Below are 23,351 nucleotides of genomic sequence, written 5' to 3'. Positions count from 1 at the left end.
TACCGTGTTGGCAACGGTGCAATTCTGGCTCCACCCCCAAAGTATCAGTCAAACTTGAGCCGATTGAAATTATGGCAACGCGATGTCGGGAGGAGGGTTGGGGGGGGGGGGCAGCCCGAGTTTGTCCCGCAGCTGTCGCTGGGTCGATCTCCGGCGTTGCACGACCCCCGGTTGAAGCGCCGACCGACCTGGCGCGATTCCCACGTCGGTCGACGCGCGCGCATGCGTACACGTACAGCCGATTTCAATCAAATCACTCCGCACTTACAATAAAAAAAAGTTTAATAGTATGTATAGTTCATAATCTCCATGCAATTCCTTTCCCTGAGATGCTTTGCTCTAAACCATGTTTCCAAAGTAAACGGTAAGAGGTCCGTTTAACTTGTGTGCTTATAGACAGAGGCAAAAGGTCAAGGCTCGCTCACGCCACTGTTGGTCGTAGGGCCTCCACTAGGGAGGTTTCTGGCCAACTCTCCCACATTGGGCCCAGACATCTAAAAGAGGTGTGAGCACCCACACACTTGACCCACACACCCACGCATAACCTGCTGATCGACCACGATGCACATATCCATACCACTGGGTGGACAGAGGCGCAGAGGGGGTGAATTTAAGAAAAAAAATTGCAACGTTGTTTCAACTGCCGCGCCTGGAGATCAAACCGTTGACCCACTGGATTGCGAGTCCAGTGTTGCTGTCTGTTGCATAACCGTCTCCTGGATGAGCGATTCGCCGCACGTATCGCCAGCGCAAGCCTCTCCATCGAAGTTTCGATGAAGCGTTGAATTGCTAATTGATGTGCGGGCGCACACGTACACAAGCACATTAAAATGAGGTTCGCAACATTTGAGCTTTAAAAAAGATTTCCCAGAAATACCTTCAAAAGAAATTTAAAACACACAAGCAATTGTAATCATGATTATGATAATAAAAACGTTAACGTTGTCACATTTTGTACGTCTAACTCGTGACTATCCGTAGTTATCCTGGTTGAGGGTTAATCAACCGCGTTTGTGAAGAAATAGCGAAGTCTTTTTTTTTCAACGCGTGTCACCGCTTCTATTTATCAGGTGCTCCTCACTTGCCAGGGGCGAGTGACTCCATGCACTCGTGACCGCAGGCACGTCGGAGCACGTAAACCAAATACTTTAATCGATGGCACATTCTACATTGTCACCCCCCTTCTACGGGGGTAATCACCATTGTCGTCACTTAGCATTTGTACCGCGCTCTCCATGCAGGACACCTCCAGGCATCTTGTGGCAGTCCAGCCGAGGGGGGACCCCCGGTGGCAGCCGTCCACCATGTGCAGTGCAAGCTGGATGCAGCATCGGCCAGCAAATGGCGAGATGTGAACTACCTCGCCTGGTATGCAGAAGGTCGTGGGCTCAATCCCGACCCGGACAATGCCCTCATATTTTGAGTTTGCGTGTTCTCTTTCTCCCCGTGGTCGCGTGGATTTTTCTCCGGATCCTCAGGTTTTTCCCTCCAAATTTAGAATTAACGTGCGTTCAGGGTATTTGGCTGCTTTACATTTCCACATGATAAGCCACTTCGAGTGAGGTATAATTTGTGACCAGGTAGCTTCTGAAAAAGAGCTATATAGTTCAGTGGGGCTTACCTGGTAAAATAAAAAGTTTAGTTTAGTTAGGTTTGAATAGCCGGGCCAATGTTGCTCATCTGGCTTTTACCGATTAAGTACATTTATAAAATGGTGGAAATTGGAAATTTGGACCACGATGCTAGAAATGTTTCAGAGACTTATCTTAATCGCTTATTTCGAATGAGCGTACCAAGTTGTTCGCCATGGCCGCCTGCACTCCACGAGTTGAGCATTTCGTGTGTCGAGCTTGTGCCAAGCACACTACCACGGGCAATGCCACGGGTGCCACGGGCATTACGGCGGGTGTATGCAGGAGTTGCAGTGTGGCGAAGGCTTGAGGGGGAGAAATTCTCGACGCGCAGGCCGACCCGGACAACCGCGCACTCTCTTCGCGTTCCGCAAATCTCCGGGTTCCGCAAATCTCCGCATTTTCGTTCCGTCGGGGCTACAATCCCCGGATAACCCGCTGGTACGGTTGTTTAGATCACGTGCCTTACGCCGCTTTTGCAATACCCGAGTTTGTGTATTCTTTTTTGTCGTTTTATCCTGGCCGCCGCCGTTGCCCCAGATAACCGAGAGTCGACGACGGTTATTCATTGGAGGATGACGTCGGGGTTGGGGTCGGGAGAAAAATCTTCTTCTCGGAGGGCGGCGTTCACCCGGATTTCCTCGAGAGAGAAGTCCCGGAGAAGCTGTCCATCCTCAAACACGATTCTCAGCAGATCCTGCACATGGCACGGACAGAGAGAGAGAGAGAGACGGTCAGAGGCCGGGAGGAATAGGAATGCACGCACACACAAACGGTGATTTCCAGACAGCAATAGGTGTGAATGTGACCACAGGGGTCGGTCCTCCCAAAATGCCTTGCATGTTGCATGGCGTCACCGCACGGCGTGTACAGCACAGGATAGGAGTGCGTTAAAATCTCGATCTATGGGACACTGATGGTTTATTCTCATCCACCACGCTGTGTCAAACCACCACAAGACTGCAGGTGACAACAACCCACTCACTCACTTATCCACCTACCCACTCAATTAATCACTCACCCACCCACCCACTCACTGCTCGGTCTGTACCCCTTTATGATAATGAATATGTAATGAATATTAGATTTAGAATTGTTCATCACAAGTTTCTTTAAGTTTCTCGCTTTTTTACGACAGATATGTTGCACTCATTAACAGGGCCTTCATTCCTCTCAGCAGAGTTATGGTCTCGAAACGGAGGCTTTCATTCTCCCGTCTAGAAAAATAAAAGTGAAATCGCACCTGAGAACTTCACGGGACATAGGCCCTTTGTCAGAAATAAGTTAGTTAAAATGTTGGTCCTTGTGTAGTGACATAGAATCAGTCACTTGGTAGCATATAATTGTTGCTGGCAGGGAAGGGGATCTGTAGTTACAGCAGCCATGGCTGTCAGCAGGTCACATGATAGACCAGAGAGAGGGATGTAGGGGAAAGGTTACAGAAGGGGCACGTGAGGGAAGCCCGGGAACCCGCAATTAGGTTCTAGAAAGGGGGCGTGGCCGGGGCGGTGCGAGGCCACGCTAGGAGGATAAAAGGGGACCCCCAGAGCAGGAGCTCGGGGCTGTTGCCTGGAGTGGGATCCCCTCGTCGTGCTGCAGGAGTCTTCACCGCCATCTACGTCTTCACCTGCTCGGCGTCGTCAGTCAGGCAGTCTGCCAGCTGCCCTGACTGGGAGCTGTAGTTACTCTGTGTGAACTGTTAAGGCTGCTAATAAACAGAGTGCCTCCTACTCTTAGTGTCTCTGAGTCAGTCACTACACTTGCAAGAAGTAGCAAACATCATACATGTGCAGTGGTGTATTCACACGGACACTTAGCTTTTCTCCTGTGTCACTTTATTACTTCGCATCTCATATGGATGCTCCTTACACTAACACAACGCACCCTTGCTCAGAACTCCCTCTCTCTGCTAGCCTGTCACTCTATACTCCGCTAGCCTGTCACTTAATACTCTGCTAGCCTGTCACTCTTCTCTCACACCTCCACCCCGTCCATGCCTCCAGCGGGGGATCAGCCAACACCGCTGGGGGGGACGAGGTGTAGAGAGTGAGGTCCCAGGCTTCTTTTCCCCGGCTCTTGTCCTCTTCGTTCCTTCAGCTCCAACCAACAACCCCGAGTTGCTACGCACACACCTTTATACCCCCCTCCTCTTTAAGGGTCCTCAGTTACTCCCCATTAAGCGGGCGCCTCACCGGTGCCTCCTGCATGTGCTCTCTTCTCATCTCCATCTCCTGCCTCTACGGCATCTACCCCGTGTTCCCACGCTCGCACCTGCCTGTCCCCAAATGCACCCACTTCATTACTGCTTCTCCCCCTAATTGCAGGCGCCTCTCTGGCGGCCACTCCATGTCTTGACGCTTGCACTTACTCGCCCTCAAATGCACCGGCTGTTTGCAAACCCCGCGCGTTATGCTACTACACATGTGTAATGACAGGGTGCCATCTGTTGACCAGGAGGGATAATCACGGGTATGGGTGTGTTATATAATAATCAACTATAAGGGGGGCGTAACTGGGCTAAAGGTTAAATTCGGGGTTAGTCGGGAATCTCTGGGAACCTGCTTGAAGGTTCTAGAAGGGGGCGTGGCCGGAAGCGGGGCCTGGCCACGCCGAGGAGTATATAGGGGGACGTGACCGAAGGTTCGGGGCTGTTGTGGGGTCCGGGTCCTGGCTGCTGTCGCTGTCTTTGCCGTAATCTCTTCTTCATCATCCGGCCGCATGGCCGATCCGCTGTAGGCTACCATTGTTGTCGTCGCTATATTAGTCAGCCAGCTATATAGTTAGATGCCGATGATGGGGCTGTGTGGATGGGTCAGCTATGCATAGCCCCATATATATGTATGTTTCGCTCAGTGATTGTGCCTGTAAGTGTGAGAAATAAACAAGGAGCCCTCTCCACTTCGTGTCTCGGAAGTCGCTCACTACACATGGTTATAACATCCAGCCTCCGAGTCTAAAGACTTAGGTTCTACATCATCCCATGGTCTAGTTGCATTAACAGTAATTCATATTAATGAGAAGGGGCGTGATTTAAAGATTGGAAATTGCCATCTAATATTAAACTCAACGTTCTCAAGTCAGTCTATGCCAAGGGGCATGGCTCCCATGGGTTACCTCACCAAGAGGATTGACTGTTAAAACGATAATTGTTCTAAAAAATTACTGGTAAAATAATTGTTTCTTGTTGTGCACAGACTTTGTTGGAAAAACAAAGTCTATTTTCTGCATTATTTTAAGTTCTTGGAGAGTAATTTTTTCAGTTCTAACGCTGGTGCGTTCCCATATTTTGTTAAGGCTAAGGCTATATCATAAGGTTTGCGTATTTTTCAGTAGTTGCAAATGTGGGTTGGTTTTGATATATCTGTTAAGGAGTGCAATACATATACGTGGGCACATTGTTACATATTGCACGAGTGCATAAAATATTCGTCTCTGATTTGTGAGTGATATAAGGCATACCGAGTCTGATTTATCGCCTGAGAGGTGAAAGGTCAGAGTGGTGCAGAAACCTTCGTGCCTGACACTGGAGACAACGTGGGGGGGGGGGGGGGGGGGTGATGGGCATCTGACTTACACCAGCGCGGGCACGACCAGCGGTCTGCGAGCCTCATCAGCGATTGTGGCTCCAGTGCAGCACACACCGAAGGAGCGAACTGCACCCTCGCTGGCAGCCTTGAGACAGTGCATGCAGAGGCATGGCCGGCTGCAGACTGTCTGAGTGATTGCAAGCCAAGAATGGCGAGAGACTGCTGCCTTAACGTCACCTGCGCAGAGGAGATATTGGTGGTCGCTCACAGAGGGAGCATCTAGCGGTTGCCTTGTAACAGATATTGTCTACTTATAACAATACTTAATAACATCACTAAAAGGGGGGAGGGGGAGTACTTTAGAGGGCTCATACGTTAGCTGCTTATACATCTAGACATTCATATTTGTCTTTATCATATCTTGGTTCCTACAGTTGCGTTAGTCGGTCGCGTGTTTTCATGTATACTGTAGAAGTATAATGATGCAGAGTTGACGTGATTATGGCACTAGTTTATACTTTGATCTATTAAATACTCAGATTTGTCGTGCACTGAGTGGTTTATTTCTGTTTCATGCTTGAAAGGGCCTGTACTGCTGGACAGATCTATGAACCTGGTGTCAATTGTGGAGGTGGTCATATAATTGATGTAAGAAAACTCCTAGAAGGGAGAATTGTTTTATTATGTTTTATTTTTATTATTTTATTACTTCCCTTCTACGTGACTTTACCGAAAGAACCAAGAAGATGAATCCCTGCAGTCACGAAAGCTTTAAATCGAAATAAAACTCCTAGACACGAGCTTGCGAGAATCAATTAAATTAAATATCATAAATATTGTAAGACCATCCACATACAACAGCACCACACTGCAGGTCACCTCACTTCTCTTTCATCTTCTTCACTCACACTGCTCCACCTTTGAATTCCCTCACGCCATCATCTTCTCCCCCCCCCCTTCACCGCTCTCACAACCCTACTTATCAACACACGTGATAACTCTCACCTATTACAACTTCAACAGCGCTGTTTGTTGCTGGACGCTTTATGTTTCTGAGCCTGCAGCTCGGCAACTGCGAGGGCCGATAGTTCCCATTACCCACCACGACGATACCCAACTCTGTCGTCCGGACGTGCACCTCGCGCCCATTATCCGGATATGAGGAGTAACCCAGAAGCCGGCAGGAATTCATCCAATTATGTGCGATCATCCGTGTGATCGACCCGACCCAAAGTGACTGGCGAGTGGTCCCACAGAGTGCATCCTCGTGTATCCGTGCATTTGCGCAAACGAGGAAGACGTAACACCCAAAAGTGGCGGCAAAATTCATCTCGTCACCCCCGCATGTTCCCCTCGCATGCACTGGGTTTCTTACGGGTGCTCCGGTTTCCTCCCGCATCTATAAAACCCTCATTCATTGGCTGAAAATATCTTAATATATAGGGCACTGCAGAGCTTAGGCAATTGTTGGCACCGGTTCACCACTTGGCTGCTTACCAGCTTGTCTGTGGTTCCTCAGTGTTTGTGAGATGCAATTTGTATAAACAAGGATGCTATATACAACCAAACATTTAGATTATTATGCATATATTCTCAATTCATGATCTATTTCCTCCTGGATAAAGGCATCCCAAAAAGACCTTCATCTCTCTTGGCTTTGCAGCATTTCCGAAAAAGTAACGTGATGGGGCATTTCGTGTAAAACTATAAATGATTTAAATTATGATCGATTTAAATTTTACCAGTAAGGCCCAGTGAGCTATGTAGCTCTTTTTCAGAAGCGACCTGGCCACAAATGATAGCACAATGAAGTTACTTATCATGTGGAATTTATAGCAGCCAGATAACACTAAACGAATGTTTCTAAATGTTGAGGCAAAAAACCGGAGGACATGGAGAAAAATGCACGTGGCCACGGGGAGAAAGAACACGCAAACTCCAAATATACAGTAAGGGTCAGGGTCGGGATCGAACCTACGACCTCTTGCATACCAGCCAAGGAAGTAAACATCTCCTAGCCACCGTGACTCCTCAGGCCGCACGCCGACCGCGCCCTGCCACCGCGTTTACCGTGTCCTGATCTCCCTTGCCGCCCTCCACGGTCACCAGCTGCCCATCGATGGTCTTCTGCAGGGACAGCTGTCCCCGCTTTGAGCACTTGCTGGGGTCTGTCACTGGCTGCTTGTAAACATCGACCTGCAGGCACACACACACAAACCCACGATTCCTCCACCAGGATATCTCATAGGTACCCAAGCAACCTACAGCACCCAACCCATCCTATAGCAAACACCTAAACACATTGGCACCTGCCTGTCCTGCTGCTACCACTCATCATTCAAGCACCCGAGCATCCTACAGCACCCAACCCATCCTATAGAAAACACCGAATGCAACACCACTCAACTATCCTACAACGACCATTAATTTAACATCATATGCAGACAGTTCCTAACAGAACTTGTTCCAAGAGTCTATTAAAAGCCTATACGGGGGCTCTTTGTCTTTGTATCTGTACACGTGTCTGTCTGGACCTGGGCTTCCCCTAGATGGACTCAGACTTAAATGAGCACCTGGTGCGGTGTGCACACATTGTCACTTGGTTGTGGTGCTGGCCACCTGCCCCCCTCGTGCGCCGTGCCGGCCTTCATTCGGTGCTACTCGCTAACCAACGGCACTTGCCCCAAAGGTCCGTTAAGGCTACGCGGGGGATTTTTGCCATTGGCGCCCACCCCTTGTCCGTCGAACTCGGCGTAACTGCACTTGAAGCAGCAGTTGAGGGTGTCGCGGTTGACTTTCTGCAGCAGGGAACCTCCGCTCCCAAAGTACAGGTTCGCAGCACTCCAGCCGGCATTCTCCACCGCGTCCAGAACCTGCCAGTGGATAGCGAGCCATGTACATAACAAGAACGATAAAAAAGGCAACGTTGGATATCTCGAACATGTGATGAGAAAACGATAAATAATATAAGTGAGTTTTGACTGGGACAATTATTAGGCACCACAAGTAGCTGAGGAAGGCACGGAATTAAGTTACAGATGCGACTTGAACAACTGGATGCAAATGGAAGGAGCATCCTATACAATGATATTGAGTAATATGGACGGCGCTAAATGGAAGGAAGGCGATGATCGCCGACGTTTTTAAAAAAGGACACAACTCATATAGATAGAGATGTAGACTAACATTGCCTAAAGATCGACATTGCCCATAAACTAACATTTCCCATAGACTAACATCGCCCACGGACTAACATCGCCCACGGACTAACATCGCCCATGGACTAACATCGCCCACGGACTAACACGTTTTTGAGTAAATATCACGGACAGCTCCAAATGGAATTAAAGCCACGACCACGGACGTCTCTGAGAGGGGACGCGATGCGCATAGCCAGGGAAACGCCACCGACATCGCTGGCAGGGGGTGCGCCGTCCCCCACTGTCCGTAGGGCCGGTGGGGGAAGGGACAGAACGAGCGGGAGGACCGGAGGAGTGGGCGGAGGGGGGCACGGGGAACACGGAAGTGAGGGCCACCCAGTGGGGATCTCTCCTGACCCGCTTGAGGGAGCTGATGTCGATGCCGTCGCCCTGGATGATGCGGAGGCAATCCGGCAGCATCTTGTAGCCCTTTTCGTTCACCACCGTGCCAAACGCCTTGCCCAGGATGTTCAACACCTGCGGAGCGAACGTTGCCATCATCGTTGTCGTTATTTTATGTGTATGCTGCACCTCCCATGCAGGACGTCTGGAAGCGTCTTGCCACAGCCTAGCCAAGGGGACCCCCGGTGGCAGCTGCCCCCGGTCTGTCAGTAGAGTGCAATGTTGCTACGGGAACAGCAACTAGCTCAGGAATGGCCCAGTTCTAGGCCACGATTGGCAATGGGGTCCGGTTCTGTATCACCATCACCGCAACTACCACTGTCACGACACTCTCACTCCACTGTCGCTACAGTGGTAGTATGCACCTCCGATTAGCACGGTTGGCTAGGTAAGGTGCAAAAAAAGTTCAACATACATACACTCGTCCGTCATCGCCAACACCACCACCACAACTGTCGCCCTGCCTCGCCTTGCCTTGAGCACGGTGTCGGCAGGGTCACCCGAGTCGGGGCGGATGAGGAGCTGCCCCCCGACCAGGCTGCGCTCCTCCACGAGCGTCCGCAGCTCGCGGCCCCAGAGCTCGCGGCACGCGTGGAAGATGTCGTAGCTGTCGCTCACCACGGACACGGCGCCCGACGGGAACTGCTGCAGCAGGTGGCGGAACGCCGCGCCCTCCCGCTCACGCCCCCACGCCGTCACCGTGCTGCTGGCCGCACAGCAGCACCACGACGGTGGGTCCCACCGTGACAACAACCGTTTGTTCCCAACAAAGAGGCTCAGCAGATATTCACTGTCCACCAAGGTGGCTCAGTGGATATTTGTTGATATTTATTAGGCTAAAAAGGAACCAAATCTGATCTGGGTGATTTTGGTGATCTGAGTTCAGAGCTCAGTGATCTCAGTGATCTGAGCTCTTGCTAACACCAACGACACATCATATGCAAAATTCTTAAATATCACTTGCTTTTGCCACCAGTTTGGAGAAAACACAACATCAGTTGGCACATTTGTCCAGGTGACAACCTGATTTTGGATGGTGGAGAGCTCTAACTGACCTGATACCCACACGATCTACACCCAAGCAGAAACCAATCATTGATCGTACCCGTACTCAAGCTCGACACAATACCACCGCCACCAGATCGCAGTACAAATCAATCCTTGCCCACCCAGACTCAGCTGCCATTTCCTGGCCTGCCCAGGTCGAACCCGCACTGGTGGGACAGGTGGCAAAGGTGGCACAGACGATACAGATGGCACAGGTGGCACAAGCAGCACCGGTGGCACAGGTGGCACAAGCAGCACAGATGGGATAGGCAGCATAGGCGGCACAGGCAGTACAGGCGGCACAGTTGGCAGACGTGGCACAGGTGGCACAGGCGGCATAGGTGGCACAGGTGGCAGACGTGGCACAAGTGGCACAGGCGACGACTCTCCAGAGGCGCAGCTGTGATCGGGGTCACCTGTGTTCGGCGGCGGGGATGGAGTGTCCGGCCATGGGGCAGCCGTAGTAGCGGCGCAGCAGCATCACGCCGGCCATGGTGTCGCTGCCTCTGAAGTTGACGAGGTGCGCCGCGCCGCCGATAGCCGCTGTCTGGGATCGCGCCAATTGGTGGGTGTTTATGCACGTGGCAGGAAACCGGCGCACTCTGAGATTTAATGGAGACGAAGGGGGCAATGCTCTAAAGCATACCGAAGGGACACACGATAAAAAAACCTCCGTTTTTTTCCCCTTCAGATTTAGAAACATGCTTTTAGATGATTTAAATTATTTGGCAGCCTTAAATTTACACATAATGAGCTACTTTGTTGAGCTATCATTTATGGCCAGGTCGCTTCTGAAAAAGAAGCTCATAGCTGTAAATAATATCTGTGTGAGTCTATGGGTCTCTGTGTGAGTCTATGCATGTATGTTGAACTTCTTTCACACCATATATTGACAACCATGCTAATCAAAAGTGTGGGGGAAGGACAAACTAAAAGCAAAAATCAGTTCTAAAGAAATGAGCTGTGAATCTAGAGTCATTTAAAATTTCAAAGTGCCAGTGCCTTCCTAATATCGGAAGCAAGAGCATTTCAGATGGCTGCAGAAGCGCATCTGAAAACGCGCAAATGCGGTGACCGTCTTTGTCCGATCACTTCAGTGGTCAGCCCCACCTCCTGGGAAGAGACCCCGCGGTACCCAAAGTCCTGCAGCTGGCGCTCGAGCAGGGCGCGGCTGCCGCCCGTCCGCCACAAGTAGCGCGCCAGCAGCTGCTTCTGTGCCCGCGAGCTCGTCGCCACGGTGATGGGGTACCATGTCTGCACCAGGATGGTCTGTGTTGGGTAGAGCAAACAAACAAACAATTTATTTTTTTACTATTTTTGTGTTAACCAGGTAAAGCCCACTGAGCTACATCGCTCTTTTTCAGAAGCGATCTGGCCACAATTTGATAGCTCGACGATGTGGCTTATGACGTGGAAATTTATAGCAGCCAAATACTCTAAACGCGTGATATTGATTCTAAATACGGAGCAAAAAACCGGAGGATCCAGAGAAACATCCACGCGACCATGGGGACAGAGAGACATGCAAACCCCAAATATACAGCTCCAGGGTTAGGACACAACCCACGACCTCCTGCATACCAGGCGTGGAAGATAAAATCTCACCACCCATCACCGAGGGGCTCTGCAGGCAGTGGGGGGGGGGGTTGGGAGCGCCCCACTCACCTCGAGCCACCCGATGATCCAGAAACACTTGGGGTCGGTGCTTTCCACGGTGAATAGCACGTTCCCCAGCGGCACCACGGTTCCCTCCGGCACCGCCTTAATCCGAACCGGCAGCCGCCCTTCATGCTCCTGCCGCGAGCACAGCATCATCATCATCACCATCATCGCCATCGTAATCATCGTCATTATAGTCGTCGTTATCATCATCGTCATCATCACACTTGCCTCAAGACACCGCCGTGATCTGAACTGGGAGCCAACCCCCGTGCAGCTGCCATGAACATAGCATCATCATCATCATTGTCGTCATTAACGTCGTCATCATAGTCATATTCATGCTTCCATCCGGCACCATCTCGAATGGAAATGACTAAGTGGAATCCGTTTGCCTGGTAGGAGTAGGAACCTGCGTTTAGAGTATTTGGCTGCTGTAAATTTGCACGTGATAAGTCACTTCGTTGAGCTATCATATGTGGCCAGGTCGCATCTGAAAAATAACTATATAGCTGAGTGGGCCTTACCTGGTAAAATAAAAATAAAAAATATCCATCAACATGAAGGAATCTCAGATGTACTTTGACGATATCCGCTTCTGTGGACTGTTCTCTAACGTGGGGGTGGGAGGTCTTAGAACCTCGGGCAGAAATGGGTACCGCCTCAGGTGATCAAAACTTTAGAATTCATGCATACGGCTAATGTGAGGGAATCACTTGATAACCGCACTCTGTTCAAAGTGGTTAGCAATATCATGTCCTGATATTGGCCACACAAAGAAATTGTAGCCGCGAAAGCTATGCCACCCCAGGTAGTACCGGACGCACGTTGAGTCTAAATGAGGATGGAAAAGCCGGAGGACTCGGAGAAAAATCCAAGCGACCACGGAGAGACATGCAAACTCCGAATATACAGGCGCCACGGTCAGGATTGAATCCATGACCTCCTGCATACCAGGCGAGGTAGTTAACATCTCGCCACCCTGGCACCGCTGTCAGTAAAATAAGTATGGGGTTGAGGCAACAAAACTCAGGCGGCGGTGTTAATCATAAAGTGACGACGTATTTGCAAAACGACTTAAAAGGGGGAGACTTAAATCGAACTGCATCTAGTCTGGGCTCACGGACCCGGGGGGGGTGGAGGGGAGCTCAAAGTGGAATCTCCGCCTCATGGCAAGATACCGATTCAATCAGAGATAATATGGGACGAACAGACGCAAGCAAAATCAAAGCTAATGAACAATCCGTCGCATGCCAACGAAGCAACACAGCAAGGAGGTGAATTTTAACTGGAATATACCGACTTGATAGGAGGTCATTCGCAAACACGAGTTTGGACCTGGACCTAAACAACCGCCCACATTCACCTCCAAGATGTAGTTCCATCCATCCTCGTTGAAGATGTCCTGCTGGAAGTGCAGCTGGTAGATCTCCTTGGCCTGCTGGATCTTCTCCCTCGTCACCACCTGACCTGCACTCAACAAGTCCAACCGGTCTCCGAGCTCTGTCATCTCCTCATGTCATCTCGGTACCGGGCACACGCGACAAGCTTACCAGCTGCTTGCACACTGCCCATTCGCGTACAGGCAGTCCTCGACGAACGGGGGGTTACATTCCTGAGACGCGTTCGTGTGAATGGTGAACGAATGGGTGAGTGGGTGCGTGAGTAACTTGGTGAGTGAGCTGTTGTGACCTGCAGTATGGCGACTGAGTGGGAGATTGGGTGTATGAGTAACTGAGTGAGTGGGTGAGTGAGCTGTTGACCTGCAGTGTGTTAGTGGTTGAACAGTGTGGTGGTGGTTGAAACGAAAACGTCCGTGTCTGGGTGATACCTCAACACGGGTGGAGGACTCAACGAGTGATCCCAGCAACAGTCACCGAGGGAGTAGCAATAAACCCTGCAGAAGCTGCTTTGGAACTCACCGCAGAGGTACTTCTTCAGCGTGTACTGCAGCCCGAAGAAGACCGACTCGGTGAACTTGTGGGGCTCTGCTTGGCTGCTGACATGACCTCTCCCCCGGCACTCGAAGTATGAGTACACCTTGGTGACGTTGGGAGGAAACTGCCGGTAGTGCGACACCTGTATGAGAAATGGTGGAGGGGGGAGGGGGGTCCACCCACCGGCAGCAGGGATGGAAGAAAGCAGTGTTTAGAAGTGGTTGGATTCCCAGACGAACGCATTCTCGACCGTTGCTTTCTCTGAATAACAACAACAATCTGTCCAATGTCGATCCAATACCACGGTTCCAAAGACTCTGTGGGGCGCTTCCTGGTCAATCTGTTCGCTTGAACTCGGCTACCGGGAGCACACGTGTGTATATTCACGTTTGGAGTTCTTCCATCTTGGAAGGAGCCGCAGTCACGATGTGCTGCCCACCTGATAGGTGGTCACCGCATCGCGTGCTATCGGATGCGCTTCTGCAGCCATCTGGAATGCTCTTCCTTCCGATATTAGGCCACTGGAGGTATGCACTTTTAAATCATCTACATTGAAAACTAATTTCTTTAAATCTGCTTTTTGTGTTCAGTTTGTTGTCCTTCCCTCCCGCACCTCAGATTAGAACGGTTGGCGGTAGACCTTGGCTGAACGGGTTTCCAACTAGGCTGGCGAAGCGAACCTTCAGCTCACGACGGACCTGGGGTGTGACGCTTTCTCGTTGAGCTGTCGGAAGGGCCAAAATGTTATTAATGTCCTGGATTCTGCACCATACTGGCGAACCGGCTCTAGCAGTGGCCGAGTTGGCGGTAGATGTTGGTGACCGGGTGACGACTCGAGCCAAGGGTTGTTCCGGATCCTCGCGAGCGCGAGAATTTTAAAGTTTTCTTTTTTTTTGAAGTCCAAAGAGGAGATCATTGCAGGAGTCTAACCATGACTCAGATGGATTCTGCGGCTTAGTTTTGTAATTTTTACTGTCGCCAATTGTGTTCGTGCAACGATTTCCATTCCTAGTTGTGTGGTACAGTTTTTAGATTTTGATTTTTGTTCTCATTTTTATTGTTTTTTTGCTGTGCCCATTTATGCGACACCAGGTCCCCCCTCTGGCGTAATCAGACTCGGCCTGGCCTCTTGAACTTTAACAGCTAACATCAGTGGCACGTGACATCCGAACTTCCCCACTTTCCCCCCTCCCCTCCCCCCCGGCATACCACCCGGCACTGACGAGCCGTGCAGAGGCACTCATCCAGCAGTGGAGCGACAAAAAAGACTCTTAACACATAGGAGCGCACAGTTTTGTTACACGATAAGCTCCCCGCAGGCCGCCTTATTCTAGCTCCTGTGGAGGACTTCTCACCTGTCGTTGCCACTGATGTCCTCTTCATCCCGCCTCCCCCCCCCCCCATGTGTGCAGATACTACCGACTCTATTGTAGATACTACTGACTCTATTGTATGTATGGTGTATAGGCATGAATGCCTACAAAATTAAAAAAATACAACTTTGGGAGGGGGGGATGGGGAGTGAAAAAAAAATTGGGGGCATGTCGACAATTTTTGTAAACATGTTGGACCAACTTTTTTAAGGCCACGGTGACAGACTTATATCTTTTAAAGGTTATAATCCCTTGTTCATCATGACGTCCTTTTTACTTCTACGTCTCAACAGCGTTACAGAGATCGCGTGACGTGAGGGTTCTACCTTTGTAGTGAGGGTTGTAAGTTGACGCTGAGGAGGGGGCAGGAGGCGCCTCGCCCCCCCATGTGGAGTGACGTCACCCGCTCATGATTATTAATGAGGGGGGGGGGGGTCCATGTGGAGGACGTCACCTGTTCATGATTATTATTGAGGGGGGCTGGTCGACGTGGAGTGAAGTCACACGCGGGACACACAGACATTCTTTGCTCATTTTAGTAGTAAATAGAAGCCTGTGGCGGGGTGTGCAGTCTGATCTGTGACCCCTGGGCGCTGAGTAACGCAACACCCACCAGGCGCGGGGCCATCCCTGTCGTCACGGGCTCCCGGCGCGAGCGTCAGTAGCACGCACGTGCGTCAGCTCACGCTTTCTCCCGGCAAGCCAGCACATGGCAACCAAGCAGAGTTACCAAAGCAGTTGCTGCCCTGTGCATGTGTATGGCAATTTGGCGATGACCCGTTATGTTGGATTCCTCGGCAATGCACGTGCTCTGCCAGTGCTCACTCCCGCGTCTCTCTCTCTCGACTTTTTATGCTCATTTCACATTTTTACGAATTGGCGGTACACATGTGGTGCGCGGTATATAAAAATAAAAAATAGTTTTTTTCACAATATTCATTTACTTTCCCGTGATTCGCAACCCCGGTCAGAAAATCTCGTGGGGTTTTCGTCAAAATCAGTTCTCATGATGTCGAAGCAGTCGGAAGACAAAACATTACGAGCGGCTGAACATGAAGCTTCACGGTCTGTTGCCATATAGCAGCACCCGGCCTGATGACGATTGGCTGCTCCGTGTTCCAAAGGCAGATTTGACTCCTCGTGCGCTCGACTTGGTCGAGGGGTTCCTCGATTCCACAGACCCAAATCAATGGTCAATGTTGACCTTTTTTGTTGTTGCAAATCTTAGTTGATTGAATAAACCTTAAAATTGCATCAAACTTGGTTAAAGGGTCAATTACAGACTGATAAACAGATTTGCTGATTCAAATTTAGATTGCTATGACTGTTTTATGAGGACCGGTGTTTTATGCTGCACTGGTGTATCGCCAATATCTCCACTTATTCAAATTTTACCAAAACAGACCGTCTCTGGTTCACGACAGTCTGGAGAGAAGCTTTCTGGAGCTAGAGAGAGCTTCTCTCGAGGAATCTTTGGCCTACTTTTCCACACGGGCCAGACGTGTTGGAACAAGGAATCATAATTACGCATTCATACCGGAAAAATCCAATGAGCTAGTAAGCTCTTTTTCACAGATGTCCAGTAGGAGTCATAGACGTTCATCGATGGGAGCACCCACGCTTTGCTTGATTAAATAGAGTTGTACCCATGTATAATGCTGAATACGTTATACACAAGTGTAAATGATTAAACTGCTGTATCAATGCGAATTTCAAACACACACACACATACATGGGCAAACAATGTTCAGGCCAAATGGGGCGCAATATTGATCGAGTGGACGATGTGACTGACGATTCAACACTCACATATTCACGTCAGTCACTCACTCAATGGGCGGTCAGTCGCCTCATGATCACTCTTTTATCGCTACTACCATAGTTCTCCACTAATGTTAAGGACTTGGTCTACCAGACAGACTATTTTGTCTCATCCACGCTATGTTCAACCACCACACTGCAGGTCACAACAACTCACTCACCCATTCACTCACTCTACCATTCACTGGCTCGCCCATTCACTCACTCACTCAGCCACTCACCACGCTGCAGGTCACAACACCCACTCACCCACTCACTCTTTCAGCCACTCACCACACTGCAGATCACAACAACACTCACTCACTCACTCAGCCACTCACCACACTGCAGGTCACAACAACTCACTCGCTCAGCCACTCACTCAGCCACTCGCCACACTGCAGATCACATCACAGCTCTTTTTGCTTCTTCCCGCGCACTGCTCTCCTTGGAAATTCCCATCCATTGTCTCTTTTGCCAACCTCTTTACAATATCTATGGGACCCTTTTGCCAGTATCAAAAATGAACATTTTAACACCTGTTTTATTGCCATAAAAGGTAAAACAACTATTCTTATTTTTCATCACTTGTTAAATAATAATAACCTTTCTTAATTGAAGAAACGTATTGACAAATTTTGTTTTATCCACTACAACTCTTAAATTGTGTGTTTTGGGCCTTCTGGCGTCCGTGATGTACAGTAACAAAACGATAACAGCATGTTTGGCACAGTGCGCGTTGTCCTTACCATGTTGGCGCATGGCTAAAGGGCAAATGAATGACAACCACTGTACCACAACATCATCATCAATAACAACAACACGAGCGTGTGCGGGGAGAGACCACAGAAAGTTTGGTTTCAATTAGGCCACAAAGTTCAGGATCTTGATACTGGCAACAGCAAAAGGGTTCCGTCGATAAACTAAGCTCGCGTTTTGTCGTTGCAAGCAGCAGTCAAAATCGCTCGATTTCACCTTGAACTGAAAACGAAACTGTTTTTATATTATTTCTAAACCAACCTAAACTGTTTCTATTGTACCAGGTGCAAGGCCCACCGAGCTGTGTAGCTCTTTTTTAGAAGCGACCTGCCATCACAAATAAGAGCTCAACGAAGTGGCTTATCGTCGCCACGTGGAAATGCATAGCAGGCAAATACTCTTGAACACAAGTTGATTCTAAATGTGGAGGGGAAAACTGGAGGACCCGGAATAAAAGCCACGCGACCCCGGGGAGCGAGACACGCAAACTCCAAATATACAGCAGCAGCAGGCGTCAGGGTCGGGATCAAACCCACGACCTCCTGCATACCAGGCGAGGGAGTTAACATCTCGGGTTAACAAACAGCGGTCACGATGCAGTTCTTCAGCAACTGCATTTTGGTTTTGACATAATGCGCAAAGGCTGAGTGCCTCTTGCCCATTCGGTTTTTTGTGTATGCGCTGTTGGATTGAACCCGTTTATAGTTTCCGCCGACGGTAGCAAACACTGGGCCATCGTTGTCGCGTATTCATGACTAGGGATGTGGCAATGAGGGGTATATCGTACTGTGTAAGGTCCACGATTAACGCATCGACCGATGTCATTTCATATGCAGATACTGTAGTGAAAACTGTGAAATAAGACAGGTACTTTCAACAAATGTTCCCCCAATCACCGCAAAAGTCGGGCAGCTTTGTCAGTCTATTTTCATAGGTGTTGTGCCATAATAAATTTGGGAGAAAATTTCCAACACAAATACAAAACATTCGGTCATGCTGCTGCATTCATTAGCAGTGGTGCAAAAGTACAAACTGTGCTGTGATGAAGATCACACACACAGCACACACACAGGTGCTATGATGAAGGGCACAGCACACACACACAGGTGCTGTGATGAAGGACACGGCACACACACAAGTGCTATGATGAAGGGCCATTGCCCGAAACATCGCCTATTATATATATTTTTTTCATTTAAAGGCCACACACACACACGCAGTGTTATTTACGAATGTGTTGAGATTTTTTTTACGAACGCTCTTCCTGCGCTCTAGCCTGGCGACAGTTTAATCATTGTGCTTGCATTGCAGGGTGAGCGGTGGCGCAGTTGGGACTACATCGTGCTCTGAATCCAGCGACCTGAGTTCGATTTCCGGCCCACAGCTAAGCATCAAATCCGCACTGACCAGTGTGGTGAAGTATTGTCAACCAATCCCCCCCGTAACAACACAGCGTGGAAAGACCTTAATCCAGCAGTGTATTGGTCAAGGGCTGTAATTGTCGAGACACAGGCGTTCAGGAAACACGCTATTCCCGGGACAGGTAAACGATTGTCAATGAATCCTTTTGATTTGATGAAATTATTTCATTGTCGAGATCATTATTTATTTAGTGAATCAAATAGTAATATGTTAATAAGAGCCTCTCTACTCTGATGACGATGCTGCTGCTGTTGCTTGGAAAGCCGAGTGGAGTTCACAAGAAGTCACGAACTCCTTGTCTCGCTCAGGAGCCCCCGACTTCGCAGGAGATCGCCCGGTCTGTGATCTTCCACCGTGAAGCTCATGGGGCTCCGCTAAACCTCATCCACTCCACAAACCACAGCAGCAGATACGGGTTGTACATGGTGGTGATCCAGATTGCACTTTTAAATGTAGATTGAAAACGCATTTCTTTTTAACTGTTTTAGTGTTTTGTTTGTTGTCCTCCCATTAGCACGGCTGGGTACGTACGGTGCGAAAGAAGTTTAACATACACGCATGATGTACAAATGGAATAATAAAATATCCCCGGTCAGTGTGCGCTGAATGTGATCACCACCCCTAACAGCACCGTGGAATGTGTAACGACTCAATGGCTCGGTTCACAAATAATAACATTGACTTATTTATACAGGAGAGCCACACCAAGTGGTAGGATTGGTTTTCAGGAGGGTCCTGTCTCTACATTGAATGTTTAGTTGTAAGATGTTTTTAGCCTATTAACGACGAGTTGTGTTTAATATTATGATTATTATTGCAAAACACGTGTGGGAGGAAACCGAGCACCTGGAGAAAACCCCACGCCTCAAGCAAGGTAGCAACGCCCTATCCCCGTGCAGATTTAAACGGATTGCGATGAGTCCACTTTCTGTACAAATACAAAGATCCCCCGTATAGCCTGCACAGACTGTTGGAGCAAGTGCTTTTAGCGAGTAGCACCTATGAAGGGCAGAATGGTACACGAGGGGGTGGGTGGCCAGCACCACGCCCGACCGCCTTTGTCTCCCCAGTGGCGATGTTTATACACACCGCACCAGGTACTCATTTGAGGTTGAGTCGACCTCGGGGAGGCCCAGGACCAGTTCAGATAATCGTCACCGGTGTTGGCCGTGAGCGGGTATCGAACTCGAGTCGCCGGGTTCGTAGCGCAGCATGCTAACCGCTACACAACCGCTGCCCATGTACCTATGTATATGATCCTTATGGCGGTAACCCCGGGGTCACTTTTTTCCAGGGGTGTACTTAACTCCGCGACTGGGGTACCAATCAGTGCTACGATGCACTATTTAACTTTGAATAGTGCATCGTGTACAGCTCGTCGAGAGGAGTCGATTGCCACATCGCCGACCATCAACAGACTAAACATGACTGCATCGTGGACATTATGCGAGAGCCGGGGTACTATAATTCCGGGGTACCGCCATGAGGTTCATGTGTATCTACATCGCACATACAACAGTGCCCAAAAGAAGCCACCACCGCCCGAGCAACAGCGGAATCATCACAGCGATCCGCTGCGCTCCTCCTGCCGCAATCGTCTGGCTCAACCACCTCAGTGAACAATGACAGCACTGATTTGATGGCAAGGTTGTGAAGTCGCAGCGATGATGTACACAGGGTGGTCCAGATATATTGTGGCCCTCATTTAATTCTCTAAAGCATAATGTTTGTTTAAGTAATGTTTATTTTGAACAGAAATGAATATGCAAAGGAAGAAATATATCCGGGGTCAATTAATTAAGACATCTGGACCACCATGTTCGTGCATACGTTCGGTTTATGTTGTTGGGTGAACTGTGCAGAACTTGCATCAGGTACCGCAGTGGCTAAGAGATGTTAACTACCTCGCTTGGTATACAGGAGGTCGTGTATTCGATCCCAATCCTGACTCCTGTTGTATTTTTGGAGTGTGCGTGTCTCTAGGCCTCGGCAAGGTAAGGTCATTTACCCTTTGTACCGGGTAAGAGGGTGAAAGTGTCGACATGCCGAGGGGTAAGGTAAAGGGTAGGGAAAAGTTAGCGCGGAAGAATTACCCGGTAGGGTAAAGGTAGCGCGAAGAATTACCTGGTAAACACCTTGTTTGCCGCTCGCTAAAAGCTCCGTGGCGCAGTCCGTGGCCTCCATTTAAAATTGGAATCATCAAGAGTATTCTATATGATTAACGCGCTATACCTATCATTTACCTGTTATAAACCTTTTTCATGTGTAGTACCCTAGTAATTACCCTGTGATCGGGTAATTTGTATGGGGTAAGGGTAAAAGGTAGGGTGAAGGTAGGCTCGTTGTTTTTACCTTTTACCTTACCTTGCCGAGGCCTACGTGTCTCTCTCCCCGTGGTCGCGTGGATTTTTTTCTGGGTCTTCTGGTTTTTCCCTCCACATTTAGAGTCAACATCACACGTTCGAGCAGTGGTTCTTAACATTTACTGCAGCCTTGCACCCCTTTGATTCTCAATCTTAAAAACAATAATGTATAAACACCTAGGGTTTGATGAAACCAAATAATTTTACTTACGTGCCCGTGCTTAATTTGTGTTTTGATGATACTGGTAGGAACCTCCTGGTTTCACTAGCCCACAGGAGATTATTGTGTCCGTCCGTCCGTCGTGCATCCAAAAATGGGAGTGATGGGGCTGGATGGAGAGGGGAGGGTGGGGAGGGGCTGGGTGGGGAGGGAGGGGCTGGGTGGCGAGGGGAGGGTGGGGAGGCGCTGGGTGGGGAAGGTGGGGTTTGGGTGGGGAGGGGCTGGGTGGGGAGGGTGGGGAGGGGCTGGGTGGGGAGGGTGGGGAGGGGCTGGGTGGGAGGGGTGGGGCTGGGTGGGGAGGGGCTGGTCACCCCGTGGTGCCCTGATAAACCTCAAAGTTTAACCTACTCACGCCGGCTTGTGCCCGCCCTCACAGTCGGGCATATTTGCGGAATACACCACGCCGCTGTTGACCCTGGCCATTGACTGAGCAACCCAACGTTCCTACCAGCTCCCTCCGCAGGAATGTGTTACCTTAAACAAAAAAAATGTGGCCGTGTCTTGCACCCCCAGGGGCTGCGTGATGCACCCCAGGTTTAGAATAAGAACCACCGGTTTAGAGTATTTGTCTGCTACTATACATTTCCACGCGATAAGCCACTGCATTGGGTTATCGTTCGTGTTTACCAGGTCGCTTCTGAACAAGAGCGATACAGCTCAGTGGGGCCTTACCTGGTAATTTTTTTTATGTTTAGATTTTTAGAAAGTTTTTCTTTTTGCTCCGGGATTAGATAATAGCACAGACGCGACGCGGAGCCGTCGGCGGATGCAATGGGGGTGGCGGTGGAAAAACGATATCGTGATAATCGTATTAACTGTACAAATATCGTATCGCTGCATATCGCGGCCAGTCTGGCAATACACCCAGTTGTACGTAATGCAACCCGCAAGACATGTGCATCCTATATATATAGCCAGGATATAAATCAACATCATCATCATGATCATGAAGACACAAACCATGTACTCCCGTCGTGTTGTCTCGAGCAGGCTGTTGGGAAAAGTGCTGTTAGCGAGCACCTATTAAGGCCGAAACGGGCACACGAGTGGGTGATCAACACCACGCCCGATCGCCTTTGTCTCCCCAGTTGTGATGTTTACAAGTGGGTACAGGACTCATTTGAGGCCGAGTCGACCTAGGGGAGGAGGTTCAGATAATCGCCAACCTACTGGTATTGGCCGCGTGCGCTAAACGCTGCGCCACCGCTCCCCACACGTGCTTTAGACACGTGGACATATATGTAGACGTGTGTGTGTGTGCTGTATGTCAGTGACACTGCCTCACCTTGTATGAATCGGTGGCGAGCAGTATGTTGAACTCATCACCGTCCATCTCGACGGTATGTGTGTGGGTACGTGTGTGTGGGTAGGTGTGTGTGTGTGGGTAGGTGTGTGTGCGTGGGTAGGTGTGTGTGTGTGGGTAGGTGTGTGTGTGTGGGTAGGTGTGTGTGGGGGTACGTGTGTGGGTAGGTGTGTGTGTGGGTATATGTGTGTGGGTAGATGTGTGTGGGTAGATGTGTGTGGGTAGGTGTGTGTGGGTAGGTGTGTGTGTGTGTACGTGTGTATATGCGGGCTGATGTCACGGGGTTCAACAGGGTTCGTTGCTCTGTACTCGGTAGCAGCAGCAACTGCAGCCAGAGTGGACGACCTCCTTTGTGGCAACTCTCTGTAAAGTATATTTATAAGGGGCGGGCAATGAGGTGTCAGTGACGAGCTTCTGGGTGCGAGCCGCCTGTGTAACGTGAAAGGAATGTGAGGGATGGAGGGATAGAGGAGGAGGGGAGGAGGGGAGATTACGGCAGGAATTCGATCCGGAGAAGGTCTCGAGCGACTGGTTTAGCGAGGGAGGGGACTGGTAATGTGGAATGACCAGTTGCCACCAAACACCGCTAGAGGGCACTGCTTGACAATCCTTTTCCACAGATCATACGTACATGCACGTCTCTCTCTCTCCTTCATACATGGAATATTGTATGGATATTGAACGTCTACTTAGCCAACCGTAATCATT

General features: G+C 49.7%; 1 protein-coding gene across 1 annotated transcript; it reads right to left on the bottom strand.

Annotated features, from left to right (window-relative positions):
• Positions 1-272: 272 nt before the first annotated feature.
• LOC144732920 (nicotinamide phosphoribosyltransferase-like) lies at positions 273-22,997 on the bottom strand. Its single transcript, XM_078614587.1, has 11 exons — positions 22,626-22,997; positions 13,389-13,545; positions 12,833-12,936; positions 11,473-11,601; positions 10,918-11,076; positions 10,224-10,354; positions 9,235-9,463; positions 8,716-8,835; positions 7,891-8,031; positions 7,229-7,354; positions 273-2,328 (listed from the first exon to the last, which is right to left on the bottom strand). Exons 1-11 carry the CDS (start codon positions 22,671-22,673, stop codon positions 2,197-2,199), a joined length of 1,476 nt encoding a protein of 491 aa, XP_078470713.1. The 5' UTR covers positions 22,674-22,997; the 3' UTR covers positions 273-2,196.
• Between the last annotated feature and the right edge of the window lie 354 nt (positions 22,998-23,351).

This window comes from Lampetra planeri, chromosome 44 (assembly GCF_965212315.1).
Source record: "Lampetra planeri chromosome 44, kcLamPlan1.2.h2, whole genome shotgun sequence".
NCBI lineage: Eukaryota > Metazoa > Chordata > Hyperoartia > Petromyzontiformes > Petromyzontidae > Lampetra > Lampetra planeri.
Note: the sequence above shows the minus strand (reverse complement) of the source record. Positions and strands in the feature narration are given on the sequence as shown.

What these genes read in the sequence shown, in the direction of transcription:
- LOC144732920 (XM_078614587.1), bottom strand. Translation starts at nt 22,673, where the DNA reads ATGGACGGTGATGAGTTCAACATACTGCTCGCCACCGATTCATACAAG. An exon ending in GGATCATCGGGTGGCTCGAG is followed by an intron (nt 11,077 to 11,472) that starts GTGAGTGGGGCG and finishes TACCCAACACAG; the next exon opens with ACCATCCTGGTGCAGACATG. An exon ending in GCGGGGTCTCTTCCCAGGAG is followed by an intron (nt 10,355 to 10,917) that starts GTGGGGCTGACC and finishes GCGCGATCCCAG; the next exon opens with ACAGCGGCTATCGGCGGCGC.